We start from the raw sequence: 16,673 nt of genomic DNA on the forward strand, positions 1-16,673 counted from the left end.
AAAATAATTTACACTGCATTATGATTTGCAAGACAGGACTCTTCACCTACAGGTTTCACCAAGAAATGAGCAAGTATCTTAGATATCTGTATGACACTAGTCCACATTCATTTTAACAGTGAAATGCACCTTACATCTCCTAGTCATCTTTGAGCATATCAGCTACAACCCATATTGTATGCTTTCTTCTTACACAGTACCTACCAGACATTTAATGTAAACATTGAATGAAATGGTTAATTAATAGTCTCACTAGGGTTGGCTTGAGGCACAGGCTAAGTAGGCAAGTTCCTAAATTGCAGGATCTGAAGTGACACCAAAGCACCAAGTCAACAAGGCTGTCACCAACAGCAGCTTCCCAATCAGGAAATGTCTGTATGTCCAGCATGTGCAGTGGATTCCAGTGTTTCTCATACATAAGTGTTTTCATGCATATGCACACAGTTACATGATTATCACTGCAATAGATGCTCTTTCACCATCCCTGAAACATGACTGCAAAGGATTCTGGTTTGTACATGAAGTTTAAAGGAATCTGCTGAGCACATGAAGAGGATAAGGTAAAGACAGTGTTATTTCAAGCTGCAAGATGTGCTGATGAGACTGTCAAACTCTGTCCTTGCCTAGATATGCCATGTGCGCCTAAGGCCAGCCCTGAACCTATGTTACCAGGTTATATTTATTTTAAAAGACTACATTGAGGGACTAATCCAAAACCCACTGAAGCAAGCAGCCTTTTTACCAATAGACTTCAGTGGCATTTTGGGTCTGGCCCTAATACTGTGTTAATATTCAAAACCAGAAGTAAATAATTAAAGGAATGTATTGATCTGAAAGGGGGGGTAGGAGAAATCTCAGTTAAACCACATTTTACATGTAAGTCAGCATTCTAGGCATATTAAATAATCACTGCACACACATGGCTAAATACAACTGATAAGCGCATAAAACCAAGCAAACCCCAAGTCCGTAGCATTAGTCAAATACTAGTTAACAAAGCCAGAGGAGCACTGCAAAGCCAAAAAGGCATCATACAGTCAAGGCAATACTTAGAGTGCAGCAAATCATTATGAGGCAGCATAATGCTCAGCAACTAGAAAAAACTCCAGGAAGAAAATAAATGGATAAGGTAGCATTTGTGCAGAAAAATACATATAGTCCTTTATTATTACCTTCAGAGATAGGACTAGGAGTAGACGCAGGAAACTGGTATGTAGGAGAATAAGGATTGTCTTCTGCAGCAGAGAAAAGCAGTGGATTTTGAGACTATCCACAGTGAAGTGGAGGTTCTGCTTCATCCCCCAATTTCCTATCACCATATGATTTTATTGCCTACTTTAATAATGCTAGAGTAAATGGCATCATACTTTAAAAAAAGATTAATGGATTAGCAAAGATTTAGTTATTTTATGCATCACACAAGAAGGTATACTGGGCATAACTGAATTTCCAGCCAGTGTAACACATGGGTAATGAAAATCTAGAACCTGAATCTAGTTACTATTAGGATGCTGTAGTACAGTTAACTCAAAGCACAAGACAACAGATACTCTGACTAAACTTCTGGTACCTTCAGTTTTTTGCTGGATTTCAGGAAGTTCAGGAAATATGTAGGTAGGGCAATAAGGATTTTCTTCAGGAGTGTCTAAGGAGAGGAACATGATTTGCAAAAAAAAAAAGAACAGAGAGCACAGATTTAAAGGGGAAGAAGGGCAAGACAAGAATCCATACAAGTTGACTGCAGAACGATCCCTCTCGTGCTGATGTTCTAGCATGACACAACCTAGAGCCATCTCTGCTCATTGCTGCCTTGCATGTCTGGGCCCTGCAAAAGATCCTGGAAACTGAGGAGACTGAACTAATTCTCTTCCTTCTGAAGCATGGGCTCTGGCCAGGCTGAAGAACCTCTGTTAGGAGCACTGGGATTAGGAAACAGTTCAACTCATTCCATCCAATACAACACAGCATCTATCTATGCATAAAGCTCATCATGACAGCACCTGCAGCAGCAAATAAAGCTCCAGTTTTGCATGCTCTATGTTTTATTATATAAGCACAGATCTGAATTGCACCTGCCTGCACATCAGGCTGTTCAGAACGTTCAGTTTGCAAATGTTATTGCAGCCATTTCTCACACAGAAGAACGAATGCGAATGCATCAGCAGCCAGGCACGGACGTGCCCCAGAGTAGGGGATCCCCTAAGAGTGCATCACTACAAAGTTTGCAAGTACTCACCAGAATTTTAGGTTTTGAAACGAGAAAATTTGAGGTTTTGAAAATAGCAGAGTTCAGATTCTGGACGTTTCCACTGGTTTCAGTGAGCTTCAAATCAAGCTTTGTTACACAGGTACTAAAGCTTTACAGTGTAAAGTTTTCTCTTGCACACAGAGCAGTTTTAGTGATAACCTACTGTCCTCTGAAAGTGTGTACGGGTGGGGTTAGCTGCTAAAACTGAAGTTCAGGGATCTATTCTCTAAATATGGAATTATTAATGGCTTTCTGATCTCAAACAGACTTTTCTTTGGACTTCACTGTTCTTACCTTTAACTTCAGACATTTCAAATACTTTGAGTTCTACGGTGCACAGCAAACACTAGTTAACATAAAACACTTCTATATAACAAGCAGTACAACTCTTCACATTAATGAAACAAAATGTTATCAAGGTGGTTGTTTAAAATAAATAAAAACCATCTGTGTTACAGTACCTCTATTTAGCTTGTGGATCTGTTTGAACATCGTCTTGTACCAGTCCTTTGATCTGTCTGTATTCTGTTGGAAAAATAAATACACACATATAATAATCACAGCCATGAATTCTACCAGCCTTCCAAAGTTCTCATGAATCTTCCAGCAATACTGAAAAGGGTTTACACTCTGCTATATGGAATTAATACTTTGAAATATGAGCGATTTCACTCAGATATATAATCTCCTATGTAAGAAAGCTACAGGCTTCACTCAAGTTACTAATAACATACAAGCTTTGCAGCGGTAGGTTGTAACCTGTGTAGAACTGTGTGAAAGGTTTTGCACATTAATGTGATTTGACATCTAAAAGTAGAAACCTTACCTATTTTTAGTCATACGTACCAATTTCCTAAGTATTCAATTGACAGTTAGAAACACTTAATGTTCAAGTCACTCCAGACACTAGTTGTAAGAATAGGTTAATAATTCGTTTCATGATAATTTCCCCTGAACACCAAATGAAATTAAACATGCTGTATAAAAGAGATATCTGCCTTTAAGATAGCTAAAATGAGACAAAACTCTCACTTAGCTGCTAGCTGTGAATGAAACAGAAGAGCAGAAAACAGTATTTTCAAATATGATGAAAAGATACATGAACTTGAATTTTTTTTCCCCGAGGCAGCTGAAACAGGTCATTGATAGCAAATGGAAGTGTTCATAATAAAACACATTGGAACTAGAATTCTATCTTCCCTTAAATCTCTGCAGTTTCTGGAGCTTTAGTGAATTCCCTGAGTCCTAAGGTAGGCAGAATCTGGCCCACGTTTTGTGCACTGACCACATGCTCAGTGTTGTCTTACCCTCAGCGGAATGCCAATGTCATCGACGGAGGTATCAGCCATGTGCTGAGGGCTCTTGACAATGCTTCTCTTCTCCTCCATTGCCCTCTTCTCACTTGGCACTGTCTCCTGAACCAGCTTGTCCCGTATGGGCGCTGAATCAACTTTATCAGAAACTAGTCTGTCTGGTACTGAATCTGGAAAAGACAATGGGGTATTCTTATCTCATCCCAGAATTTCACCACATCACCATATTCCACTCTTTTAAGGCAAAAATCCTAGCAAGTAGTTGATGAGACAGACTGTGTCACTGCTAGCTGTGGTTAGCATCTGGACTGAAGGAAATCTACAAAGAAAATATTTGAAGCAGGCTAGCACCTCTCAGGTAGCTACCTTCACACATCTCATGACAGTTTCAGTTGTCACATAAGACAATGGAAAATTTTGGTTTCAAGGACTGTTTGGGGGTTGGGGTTTTGTGTCTTTTTAACTAATTAGTGACTCTGCAATCTCATTCTTCATCAAAAAGCATCAGTGATACACTCTCCTAGACATCTTTTTCTGCTAGTGATTTCAATCTAATGGAGCATTCTACGTGGTAGTGGGGCACTGCTTTTTAACAGCTTGCACTCACCTGTCAGACAAACCCATTCCTTATAGTCAGTATATGATGCTTCCAATTCATCTCTGTGCCCTAACCGGAGTTTGTAAGCAACAAATTCCACTGTTGTTTAACCATACATATGATTCCTCTTGCACATGAGTCTGAGTAAAGATTGGGGGGAAACAACTAATTGCTCCAGAATGCCTCACTTCCACCTGCAATTCCTTGACACTGCCCAACTGACACCCACACGTAGCAGCAGGAACGACCCCCACCACTGGCCAAGGAACCAAGGGAGCTCAGGTTGCTCTGAAGCTCTACTGTGCTCTGGAGAGCTGCAGCACAGCAACTCTTAGGCTCTGACAAGGACTTTTTCTATGTGGATTTTCTGGAGTGGAAATATCTGTGATTTTACAGTCTGCCTCATCAAGACTTTGCCAAGTCCTATCCCTTTTACTTCACTGCATGCATTGAAAAGAGAGAGATAGAGAGATGTTTATTCACATGCACATCACCATACTGCCCAAAGCCATTAAATGTGCAGAAATCTGAAAGGGGCAATTAGCAGAGGAAAGGCTCGTGCATAACAAAGCATTGGTCTGTTGGTACCTTGAGCAAACACAATTCTGCCCTGCTAAACTCAGTACATGAAGGATTTGTGTTTGAGTGGTTGGTTTGAAATTATCATCAAACTTTAAGTCTTCCTCCTCTTTAAGAAAAAATGAAATAATGTTTATAAATGTGCAAGATGGGGCAAAGCATCTATTAAATCCTTGTTTAGCATTTTCATCCTATTTCCTCTCCCTGTGAATGTGTGTGCACTATCTTTTGGTCCTTCCATGTCCCTTGTGTACAGGGCTCTCCATTTTGTAGGAAGTACTTGGTCCATTTCTATTACTAAACGCCTTACTATGCCTCTAGGAACAGAGCACAGAAAGAGCAACTGAAACTAGACCATTCTTCCATGACCTTGAAGACCAAAAGGAAGCGGGGTTTTGGATGTAGATGGGAATGTGGACAGGATGCAAACTTTAGGAAAGGTCACCACTTTCCTCCATTACTTATCATTGTCACTGCTGATATTACAAGTCCTGAGCATCTGGTCTAGAAAAGTCATTATTTTCTGCAGGCTAGAGAATTCAATGCCAGAGAAGGTTACAAAGTCCTTCTCTAACAGGACTGGTAAATATAGTATTTCTCTTTGATTCCCTAGCTCCCTGCACTACAAAAGTGGTTGGCTATTTGCCAGGTAAACCCCATCTGAAATGATGATGATAATATTCAAAATACCCAATATAGACATAAACAACAGGGTAAATGTATCACAATCTGATTTCCCAGTGCCACTGCCATGATCTAAGCAAAATTTTTATTTTGATGATTTAGCAAAAATAAAACCCACCATCTGGCCTGTGCCAGCCACCTCCCAACCATGAATTCACATAACATGAAGGTTTGGGAGCTATCTAGCATGGCATAGCTGGGGGGGAAATCTACCAGCCAGTTAAACATATTTTGAAGGAGTCTTCAAAAATAGTTTTTGGAGTGCACTTAGAACTGGTTGAAGGTGCTGGACTGACAACCCTGGAGACAGGAAAGGCCTGTCTGACAGCACAAGTTGTATTAGGGCAAGCCCGCCCTCCCTCCCTCCTATGTCACAAGACTCAACCAAGAGGACCAGCTTAGCTGCTGCTCCAGTTTGGCTGCTCAGCTGATGCTGCAAGCACAGACACCTGCTGCACAGGTGTCTTTGCAGAGGGAGGAACTCAAGCCCACATCTTTCACCACAGATTTCCAACAATACCCTACAACTTGGAGAATAATGGCTAAACTTATTTGCCATGCAGCTCCAATGATTTCAAAAGAGTTTATGGAGGTATATACCAGGCTTTGAGGTATTTAAAAATCAGAGGGCCAAATCTGGTGCCTAATCACCCAAATAACCTGACTGCACCAGTCAGCACACTCCATGGCACCTGAGCCATCCTTTTGCAAGAGCAGAAGCAATATATGGGGTTGCACAGCAAGACAGCTTTACTGTTGTGACCAATAGGACATAAAAAGCAGGGGAGAGGTGGCAGCCAGCAGCTTTGTATGGTCATTTTGGTACACTGAGAGCAGGTACAGACCCAGCTGTGCCACAACACACTTCATTCTCCCAGACCTAGGATCACTCAGGCTGTCAGAAACTGCTCTGTGGCTATCTCTAGTTCAGAAAACAAATGAGTTCCTGATAATGCAGGGAAACACCTTGCAAAAGAGAAAAAAAACCAACAGGAAACCTCTGTCCAGACTTGCAGGCAAGCGTTAAACTCACAGCTGAGTGGTGCCTAATGAGGTGTAAGCTGTTATGCAGCCTGTCACCTCAGCAGGGTGGCAGCAGAGAGGAGGGACAGGCTGGTATCACAGCAGAAGGAACCTGGTGGATGAAGTCCGACCAGGTCAGCAGCAGCCTCACTGGCAGACGCTGTCCTCATTAGACACACTCTGCTAGCCCCAGGCCCATGCAGCAGAGCAAGAGCACATGATATTGGCTTCCCTGTGTTTCTATTTGTGCTATTTAAAGTGCTTAGGCACTCTCTGTGACTCTCTTCTCCCACCTTTCCATTTACCCCACCATGGCCATAACCAAAGAATAATAATATGGGTAAGTGGTGCATAGTGCATGTTCCTAGAACACCCACTGCAGACTGAGCTACTTCTATTTGGGGAGTGAAAGATGACCAGTAAAACAACTTGCTCTTCTTTCAAGGAGAGACTCTCACACCCTTTGCAAGAGCAGAGAGCTGCCCAGGGACAGAAGGGTGGCAGCACACGAGCATACTTGCACGCTACTATTTTATCATCTATTTCTTGACATCTGGCACAAATACTTCTGCTCTTAGAGTCATGTGAATACTGATTTCTATTTCTCTTTCCTCTCCTCTCGCCCCAAGCAAGACTAAATCTAATGTCTGTGTAGAGAAACTTGAGAATATGCCCAAAAGGAGTAAACCTAAAGGCTCAAAAGGCAGCCCCAAAAGTGAGTTAGGACAATCAAATGTATGTAAATCTTACGACTTGGGAGGAACAGGTGAGTAATTTAGGGTTTCGGTATATTAACATGTGGCCACACAGGTAGCATTTGGAGGAAAGACTGAAATCAAACATTCAGTGACCTGGACTAAGCCAGAACAAGTATTTATACTAATTCCTTTGCTGGTCCTGGGAAGTGTGTTTGCTAAAGGTACTCCTCAAGCTAACAAAGCAGCAGCTTTGCTCCAGAGGCAGCAGCTGGGGGGTAGCAGACCTTTCACATCATACCTGCCAGGCTACTAAGCCTTTTTTGCTGTTCTGTGGTAAAGGAAATAACAAAACAAGAAATACAGAACAAATGGGTGAGACATAAACAGCAAGTGCTCTGGTGCTGCATTTATGACAGGCAAGAAATACACTGTAGACAGAACGGCAGCAGCTGCTGGAGAGAATCTGTTTTCAAATACCCTGCCAAAGTTACGGCCCACAGTCCCTTCTCCACGCAGCAGCCTTGTGGAATAATATAAATCTCATGATGCAGTGACCAATACATTTGCAAAGAGCATTTTGTTAATTTTTTTGTTTTTTTCTTAACATCAGAGAATGAAAAAAGTTGGACAGGAGACAATTTGAAAAACAGTAAAGACTAACAGAGTCAAACAACTTGACAACTAACTCTGTTACCATTAGCATGAAGTACATCTTGAGACAATAATGCTGTAGCATTTCAAAGGGATATAGGAAAGGATCAAGTCGTTGGTGCTTGCTGAGTCTCATCACATACTAGCCAGCCACAGATTCAGTGATTTGTGCATAGACACAGCTTGGTTAAGGCTTCAATTCTCAGAATGGTCCCCTTGGTTTAGGGCCTTTCATTACTGAGCACCCAGACTGGGACATTTGTGGTATCTTCCGGTGTGTTTGAGCACCCTAGAGCTGATGCTCATAGCTGCTTTCTAAAGGGATGCCCAAATTACTTGCCCACATCATGGCTGGGAATAAACCATGAATTCTTAGCTCTCTGTTCTCTGCTCTTTCTATGCCCTAGCAATTAATCCTTTCATTTAAAGCATGAAAGCCATTTGAAAAGAATAAACTATTTTACTTACATACAAAATACAAACACTCCTGAAAGCTCATATTGTTAATGCAAACATTTCAAAACTTTAATATATTAATCACACTTGTTATATATTCATAATAAACCATGCCATGCAATGCCTGCCCAGGAAATAACTGCGCTTTGGGATGTCGTGGGACACTTATCAAGCAAGTCTGCAGTAGGTAACAATCCTCCAGGTGTATACTGTTTGCTAGCAGAACCCATCTGCACTAGATACTTGTACTAAGTGGATCATCTCTGCCAGGGAGACTGATATTTCTCCTCACTAAGTGCAGCTCCCTCACCAATACCTATTAACTTTATTCTTTAACCCCAGCACTTCACTGATGGCAAGCTGCTCATGTGCATTATGCTCACGTGATAGCTGCCAACATATGAAACAAGCCCCTACGTGCAATGGCTAAAAGGAAGGGTTAGCAATCTGAACCTGAAAAGTAGATGGTGAACCACCTGCTGCAGCATTCTTCTAAGCGGGCCATCAGGAGTAGGCTGCTGTATTATGAGAAAGGAGAAAAGATGCGACTGAGGATGGTCTCAGCTTCAGCCGTTACCTTCACTGAGGAGAATTGTGTTCAATCACTAAGGTCTCCTGACAAAAACATTGTGGTTTAAAAAGTCAATGCTTGAGAGCTCTTTCCTATCTCTTCTTTGACAGGGGAGAGAATATCAGAGATGAATAGACTTTTCGTGAAAAAAAAAATGTACTTTTTACATGAAGAGGAGGTTTCCTTTTCACTTACGTCTCTGAGTAGAAAAGAGAGCAGCTGATGAACAGAAGTGGAAGGAGCAGGAGGTATCCGCTATTTCACTCTCCTGCCTGACCAGAGCCAGCTTGTAGCCCCAGGCACACACCAGCTAACTGAGGCTTTCACCCTTGATCTCGTGTTCTGGGACTGTAAGCAAAGGCCAAAAACTTGTAGGCTTCTCAGAGAAAGGGTCGAGCAGAGGAATAGAACTGCTGGCAACAGTGAAAGAGTGATTACAGATGCCTTCAGAGTTCCCAGAGCAGGGAGCACTGAAGGAGACTAAGACCTGAAACCAATAACAAAAGGGGAAGAGGAAACAAATATTTGAGTACATGCTTAGTGCATAATAAAGGTGTCAAAAAGAAAATCAATCAAGACACCAGCAGATATGATGGGAAGAAATTCTTACCTTGGTGGTAGGAATGAACAAGATGATCTGAAATTACTTTTTTATAAGCATAAATCTTATTCAGTTGGTATTACTGAAATCCAGTAGAAAAAATTGAGATCTCTCATCATGACTTACTGAGTAAGATCAAGCAGACAAAAAAAAAAGGATATAGTGTAGTTTCTGAGTGCTTCAAATCCATTATCTGTTTCTAAGTCTCTGACAGTTCCAAATCAAAGCGTCTTACATGCTTACAGTCAATGAACTAGCAGATAAAGCATAAAATAGGACAGTAGGTGATGTCTGCTAGAACAGTCACTCCAGAGAATAAGATAACCAGCTCCTTAAAAAGCAATCAATAATCCACTGAGGAAGGAGAAAGTCACATTACCAATCTGGAAGGCTAACTAAACTACTAAAGGTCTCAGACTGCCAGCATTAAAATTTGAAATTTCTAATTCAGAGGGTATTTCATAGCACCCAAGAGGAATTTATATTAAACCTCATCTTGACATGAAGGAACTGATTTCAGCACAAAACATAATTAACCATTCAGGGGAAGGTGGATCATAGCCTAGTAACAATTTGTTATAGGCCACGAGACCAAACCAGTTTTGAACAGATAAGGTCCATAAAGATGAAACAAATACAAATCACATCAGCCAGGACGGAAATGTAATAGATAACTAAGATCTGAGAACCATTTAAAAACACTAAGTTAGCAAAAAGAAATCTTAATGCTATGCTGGGATAAAGCCTAGATAGGAATGGAAGCAGAAGGAACTCTAAGAAACCCTCAACACATAAAAAGATAGGAAACTAAGAAAATTTATACCTATGAGTAGGTAACATATGCTGGGAAGTGAAAGAAAATGACAACGGAAGCAAAAGAATTAACAGAAAGTCTCAGAGACTCAAAAATAGGTTTTGAGGTACCTGAAGAATAAACAGAAACCTAGCAATGATCTTGTTCTTTTATGAAATAGGCACAGTGGAACTGCTAATAAGAGGGCAGAAAAGATGACACATCTGATTACAATTTCCATTCTGCATTTGGGGGGGGGAGTCTGATATCCTACCACCTGATGGAGAAATACTTTCCACTTCAACAGTAACTAAGGACGATGCTGAATGGCAACAACTGAGGTCAGATGCTTAAAAATTAGCACGTTCATATAAATTGTACTGAAGCAGTTTTCTGCTCTAAAGAGAGCAGTTATGGAGAAAGCAGCTCATTGGACCATTAACATTCATCTTCAGTATGTCTTGGAATACAAAGGAAACTCCACAGGACAAGGAATAAAGCAAATGTTGTGACAACCTTCAAAAAGCATCAGTGTGATGGCTGGGACAACTGTCAAGTTGACCATAATGCCAGAAAAAAACCCCCACTGTAATGACTTATATGGGATTTTACTAATAAATAGTATGACACATGCAATGTCAGTCAATACAGATTCATGACTAACATGCCTCGTCAAACCAGTTCAATATGATTCTTGCAAATTACAAGTTTGACTAAAGACTGAAAAACACGCATTAGAATGAGATACTTCACAGACTTGATTAAGTTGCTTATCAGGCCATAATCTACACCATAGTCAACAAAAATGTGATGAGAGAAGGCTCTTCAATCTATCAGGATACAGTATCATGAGTGCTAATGGTCAGAGGCAAGACATTCAGACAGGACAAATTGTAAACTGTGAAGGTTATTAATAAACAGAACAATTTGACATCAGTTGTCTCAGAGCCTCTGTGTGTGTATCATCATATTATATAGATTTTTCTCTTGTGCTCTTAAAATCTACAGAGACAAAATATCCTTGTGTAGTACACACTGAAATGCTCCAGGTTTAATGCGAAAACCAACCAAAAGAGTATCCCACCTCAAGAAAGTCAACAAAAGACTTTGAGATAAAGAAAGGCTGCCTCAAACAGTATTTTCTCCTCTTGAAGCAGCTGAGGAATCCAGACACCCCCATTCAGAAGCACACAAGCAAAGCTGCTTCAGATGCTGGCAAAAAGGAAGAGATAACCCACTCATTACCCCTATAATCAGCTGCGCTACAGTGAGGACACTACCTTCAGGATCAAAGACTGCAGTCTGTTTTAAAAATGCACTGAAAAAAAAATGCATGAGGGGCTGGAAAGGAGCCCACCAATGCACACCTGTAATTAGAGTAACTACAATATGAGGAGTGCAGGCCTTGCCCATATTTTCTGATTATTTTTTTTCTTTGCAAAATGTAAGACACAGCATTGTAGATTAGAATCTGCTTGTCCTGGAGTTTCCTAAATCCACTGGAAACCAAGGCAAATTGGACTGCATCTGTGTGGCCCTTTATAAGCTACAGTCTTTAGCGATGCACAATGAGCTGGGAGGCTGGGGTAATGCCAGCCATCAGGAGAACTAAAAAAGAGAAGCAAAGTTTCCCTCTAATACCAGATGTAAAGAGATGCAACTGTCCATTCAGAGGGAGCTGCTGTGAGGCAGAGAAAGGCTTAGATTAGTAAACATGGGAGTGCTCAAACAAGGTGGTTTTGTTCATATGCAAACCCAGAGCTCAAGGACTACTGCAGTATGAGTCTGAGTTAATCCAGTTATGGATAGAGGAACAAATTGCCAACTCCAAACTTATGGGCAAACAGATTATTTACTATTGGGTAAATTCTGCTGGGAACCCAGAGGTCAAATCTCTCCTGCAGTAACTGAAAATATGGCTGCTTTCATGCTGCAGTAGCTGAGAAGTAACATATCCCCTTTTCCAGTGAGGGAGAACCCACCTCAAGCTACCTTGCGTCTACTGACAGATAGATGCGAACATACACCCTTTTCCACTATGACAGGACACCTGATGGGAGATAAGCTGTTACCCTGTGATAACTTACTCATATGTCCATAGACCAGTTACAAGCCTCTCCCTCAACATCAGAGTAGCTTCTGATCCACAGGTTTTAATTAGAAAAAGTAGGCATTGTCCCATGCCTCTAACCTCTTACTTGCCTGTTGTATGCTCCAGTCACTACAACTTTCTGGAAGCAGCTTTGTTAGCTCTTAGTAGTCTGGACTTAATTGCCCACGGCGCACACATTCCCCAGTTCCTTGTAAGCATAACAGGTTGCTCAGTTTGAGTCACAAATACCTATATGCAAGTCTCCTTACCTCGATTGTGCTGCAAGAGGACAATAGTGGGATTGACGATTGTGGTAGAAGGATAGGCAGAGGAAGACTTGTTGATTGAAGTGAAGGAGGTTGGATAGTCCGTGCCAGTGCCAGGCTGGGGCACTTCATTTAGCACAGGACCTGGGTCCTGAAAAGGAGAGCAACACATCATTAGCAGCATGCAGAAGGCTGCTACACTGGGAAAATGTGGGGAAAAAAAAACCCCAACATTTTAAGCTGAATGAGAAGCATAATCACAGCAAATTTTAGTAAACAAGGCATAAGCATGAGTGTTACCCTGCTCCTTGTATGTACCCTGCTCGTTGTTAATGCAATTAGTTTGCTAAGGCAGTACTATAATTATTTGGTGTTGGGTTTCATAACTCCAACCCCAAAAGGAGGCACTAAATTAATCTGGCAGGCTCTCTGGAGCAAACACAGGGTGCCAGAAATGAGCAAATCAGGTTGGGGTGGAAGACACAGACATCTTTCCTCTGGTACATACACACACAAACATTTGTTTTAAAATCATTCCTTTCATAGCAAGAAGTCAGACATGCAAAACTCATGCAATTCTGGAGTGAAATGTTATTACTGCAGCTGGTCTCATAAGAAAGGTCCGAGGAATAAGGTTAGCACCATCACTCAGGAGACAGTGTGACACCTACCTGGTTAAAATAATGAAATAGAAAAAAAACCCCAAAACTGACAGCGGGTAAAAGGTGTGACTCTAGCAAGGAAGATACTCAATGTGGCTTTGCAGCTGGAGCACATATAGCAAGCTGCTCTTGTTCTCCTAAAGCATCCAGCTGCATTATTTGCTTGTTTCAAACCCACCTTTGGTATCACCACAGCTCCGGTTGTTTTGTAGAAATACAGGCTGTGTCAGCAGAGAGACTTTAAAAACTAGTTAGTCTTTGAAAAATCTCAGTCCAGGCATACCAGGCTTTTGTTGGTACTAAGGGAAAAAGATAAAGCAGGGACGATGACTAAGGCTGCGTGTGCCAGTTTAGGCTGAGATTTTTCAAAGCTTCTTAAGGAATTTGGACACACAATTACCATTAATGTGGAATGAGCATCCAAAGAGAGTATGGAACAGCGTACCAGATTTCTGCACTCCTGCTACTCCACTGTCCAACTGAAATGCTGCAGGCTGCTGATCTGTAAAATGGAGCTGAGCATTCAGGGGGATTTTCATCACTATTAAAAAAACTCTGAACATGCACTTCTGTGTAATATTCTTATTGCTACACAAGAATCCCTACTCCTGGCTTTTCTGGCCAAGTACAACTCAGTGCCCTTCATACCCACCAGCATCAGGGGAAAGAACTTACAGTATCAGACAGGTGGCTGAACAGGGGCCAGAGTGAGGCCTGGCACCAGAGCTCAGAGATAAATCATAGTGAGAATTGGCCACCAACAGAACAAGCACCTACAGTCTCTCCAACCTAGAGGGGAAATAGGGAAGAATAATCCTGTTCTGCTGGATGGAGGTGATCTTGCTCCAAGCAGCATCTGATCAGGCCATAGACATTTCATGAGGACAGAAGGGAATCAATGGTCCTCAGAAACAGATGTCCCTAAGAGAGAGACCCAGCCCCACTTTGCTGGCTGTGATAATATTCCAAACAATGCAATTTGGGCAAAGGAGTGGGAGTCAGGGAGAAGTATGAGAAAGTTGGGTTTGAGCTTCACTTTGATAACTAAAATATAAAGAACCCTCAGAGAAGAGGGATGTCAGATCAGGGTAGGCTCAGCAGTCCCATCTAAGTCCCCAAAGGGGGTGAAGACCATTTACATCTTTGTGGAAAACAGCACTGTGACTACATGCCTGAAGTGAGCATGCCCAAAAATGTTTCAAAACTCTCATCTCATGAAAAATCTGGTACAGCATAATTTCCACTACTCCTCTATGATTTGGATGCCTGCTGAATTTTTCTGGAGCCTGCAGATAGGCTCCATTAAAAAACAAACCCCCCAAACTTTCATTACTCTCTGCAATAAAAACCCCACTGATTTCAAGAGAAGCAGAAAGGCCAATGCTGAGAACTTTTGAAAATACCACCCTTGGTTGTTTTTTTCTTTTTTTCTCTGCCATATGCCTGTTTGCTAGATCCCTATAGAGCCAGAGGGCAGAGAAAGCATCATCATGAGAGGAGGGGGGTTTTGCTGAACTTCCCTTCTTGTCCTTACAAGCAACCATATGAAAAAAAACCCAAACAAAAAACAAACAAACAAACAAACAGTGGCTGTAAGACTTCCAGTACAAGTAGGGTCAGGCACTTTTTGCCTCCTCTGCAACTTTAACTGAGAGCTACTTTTCCTCCTTGTCCCTGGGGACTTTTTAAAAACAGGTGATAAGCATAAAGAGAAACAAAACCTACTCCAAGAAGAACACAGTAAATTCCAAGTTAAAACTGTTGCAGATTGAATTCTTTAAAGTTTTCAAAGACAAGCAATTCCAAACTGAAGAGACACTCTCCCCCTAATCCATCCCATAGCACCTACACACTTGGAAGACTCTCAGCTCAGTAACTGATATTATTGCTTGTAGGTCATTGGATACTGGCAGCAATCTTACACTGATTTCAGCAGGGATTTGTGTGGAGACCATACGGTTTTGTGGCTCCAAGTGGAACAGAAAGCCAGCCCTAACCTTTAACTGATCTGCTGTTGCTGCTTTAAATGTTATTCAAACACACATTAAGGATGCTATTAAAAGAGCCTGAAGAGATCAGTTAGTTGCAGCTATTCTGTTTATACAGAATTCATTATTCTGAGCAAATCCTGTGAAGACTCTTAAGGTGTGCATCACCTAGCAGAATGGGCACAAAGGGAGACAGTCAAATGCTGTTGCAAGAAGTCAATAGAAAGTTCAAAGCTGCGCAAGGCAGGCAACACACATGCACTAGCACAGGACGTAAACAAGGTTTCAGCTGTCATGCTGCTGGCAGGGAGTGAGTCATCACTCCTCTCTCAAGTTTAGTATTGCAAGGAGAAAGTAATTTTAATCTGGGAATACAAATTTAGGAAAAGGGCGAAGAGGGTACTTGGCAAGCTTACTGTATGTGAGATGACTCCAGTGATTTCAGGCTTCAAGCCCCTGCACAAAGCCCCCGTGACTGGAGGGACAAGTGAAGGTGGTGATGAGAAGAATGGCAGTTTCGGGTAAACTGAGGGTAATGTGCCAGATGTGGAGGGTGCTTGGTTATGGTGGCAACCCCTCTGGAGATGTGGGGGAATGAAATCGTCTAGAGTCGGAAAAGTCAAGGGTGAGCCAGGAGAACCAGTCTCAGGGAATACGGAGCCTTGCCCAAAAGGAACCAGAGGTGGTGGTGGAGTGCTGGAGCTGCCTTCTTGCTGTCTGTCTGGATTAACCTGGAGGAGTGGGACTACTATAACCCCAGGCTGAGCTGTGGTGGTGGCAGTGGCATCCTGTAGGAAACAAGGTGTTGTTATGCAACGGGGGAGATTGGTACTTGAGTCTAACGCAGCCATATAGTGTCATGCAAGGATGCACCCAAAATGATACGAAGCCCCAGCAGATTTTCTTTCCTTAGGGAGACTAGTTCTTCAGTCTTGTAGCCCTGGCCTCTATCAACACGCATGGTTTTTCACAAAAATCTTCCTTCCCCTCACCACTGCAGTTCCGTGCAGTGAGGCTAAATCAAACCACAGAACAGCTCTGCATTCACCATCACTTGAGAAACACTAACCATCACATTACAGAGTTTGCTGCTTTTACACCTCCCTAAAATAGAAAGATCCTTGCCAGCCCAACCCCCTACAATCACCATACACACACAAACACACAGATCAACGTTGTGGGGGGGCGCGCATAGGTTGTTAAGTATTATCAAGTAGAAGACCATGAGACTCTGGTGGCACAATGAATGCTCAGAAATTAGGTAGGAGGGGAATAAAGCATTAAGGAAACATTGTAATGAATTAAAGAACCATCTGCACGGCTGAAAGAAAAGGTTATGGAGAAAACATGTACCATGCTGCGTCCCATTGCCTTGTACGGTGGCTGTCGCTGCTGAGTAAGGTAAGGCTCTTTTCTCATCCTGTCCTCTGTGGCAGCTGTGCTCTGGGGC

At 41.9% G+C, this 16,673-nt stretch overlaps 1 protein-coding gene across 1 annotated transcript in view; it reads right to left on the minus strand.

Annotated features, from left to right (window-relative positions):
- Positions 1 to 16,673, minus strand: part of SORBS1 (sorbin and SH3 domain containing 1) — a 177,966-nt gene that overhangs the window by 42,288 nt on the left and 119,005 nt on the right. The window contains exons 9-13 of the mRNA XM_010567739.1: positions 15,640 to 16,011; positions 12,577 to 12,724; positions 7,442 to 7,471; positions 3,556 to 3,731; positions 2,710 to 2,773 (exon numbers count right to left, since the gene is read on the minus strand). Coding sequence (XP_010566041.1) covers positions 2,710 to 2,773; positions 3,556 to 3,731; positions 7,442 to 7,471; positions 12,577 to 12,724; positions 15,640 to 16,011 — 790 coding nt within the window. The remainder of the gene's footprint in view (positions 1 to 2,709; positions 2,774 to 3,555; positions 3,732 to 7,441; positions 7,472 to 12,576; positions 12,725 to 15,639; positions 16,012 to 16,673) is intronic.

This window comes from Haliaeetus leucocephalus, unplaced genomic scaffold (genome assembly GCF_000737465.1).
Source record: "Haliaeetus leucocephalus isolate CR32 unplaced genomic scaffold, Haliaeetus_leucocephalus-4.0 Scaffold229, whole genome shotgun sequence".
In the NCBI taxonomy this organism is placed as follows: domain Eukaryota; kingdom Metazoa; phylum Chordata; class Aves; order Accipitriformes; family Accipitridae; genus Haliaeetus; species Haliaeetus leucocephalus.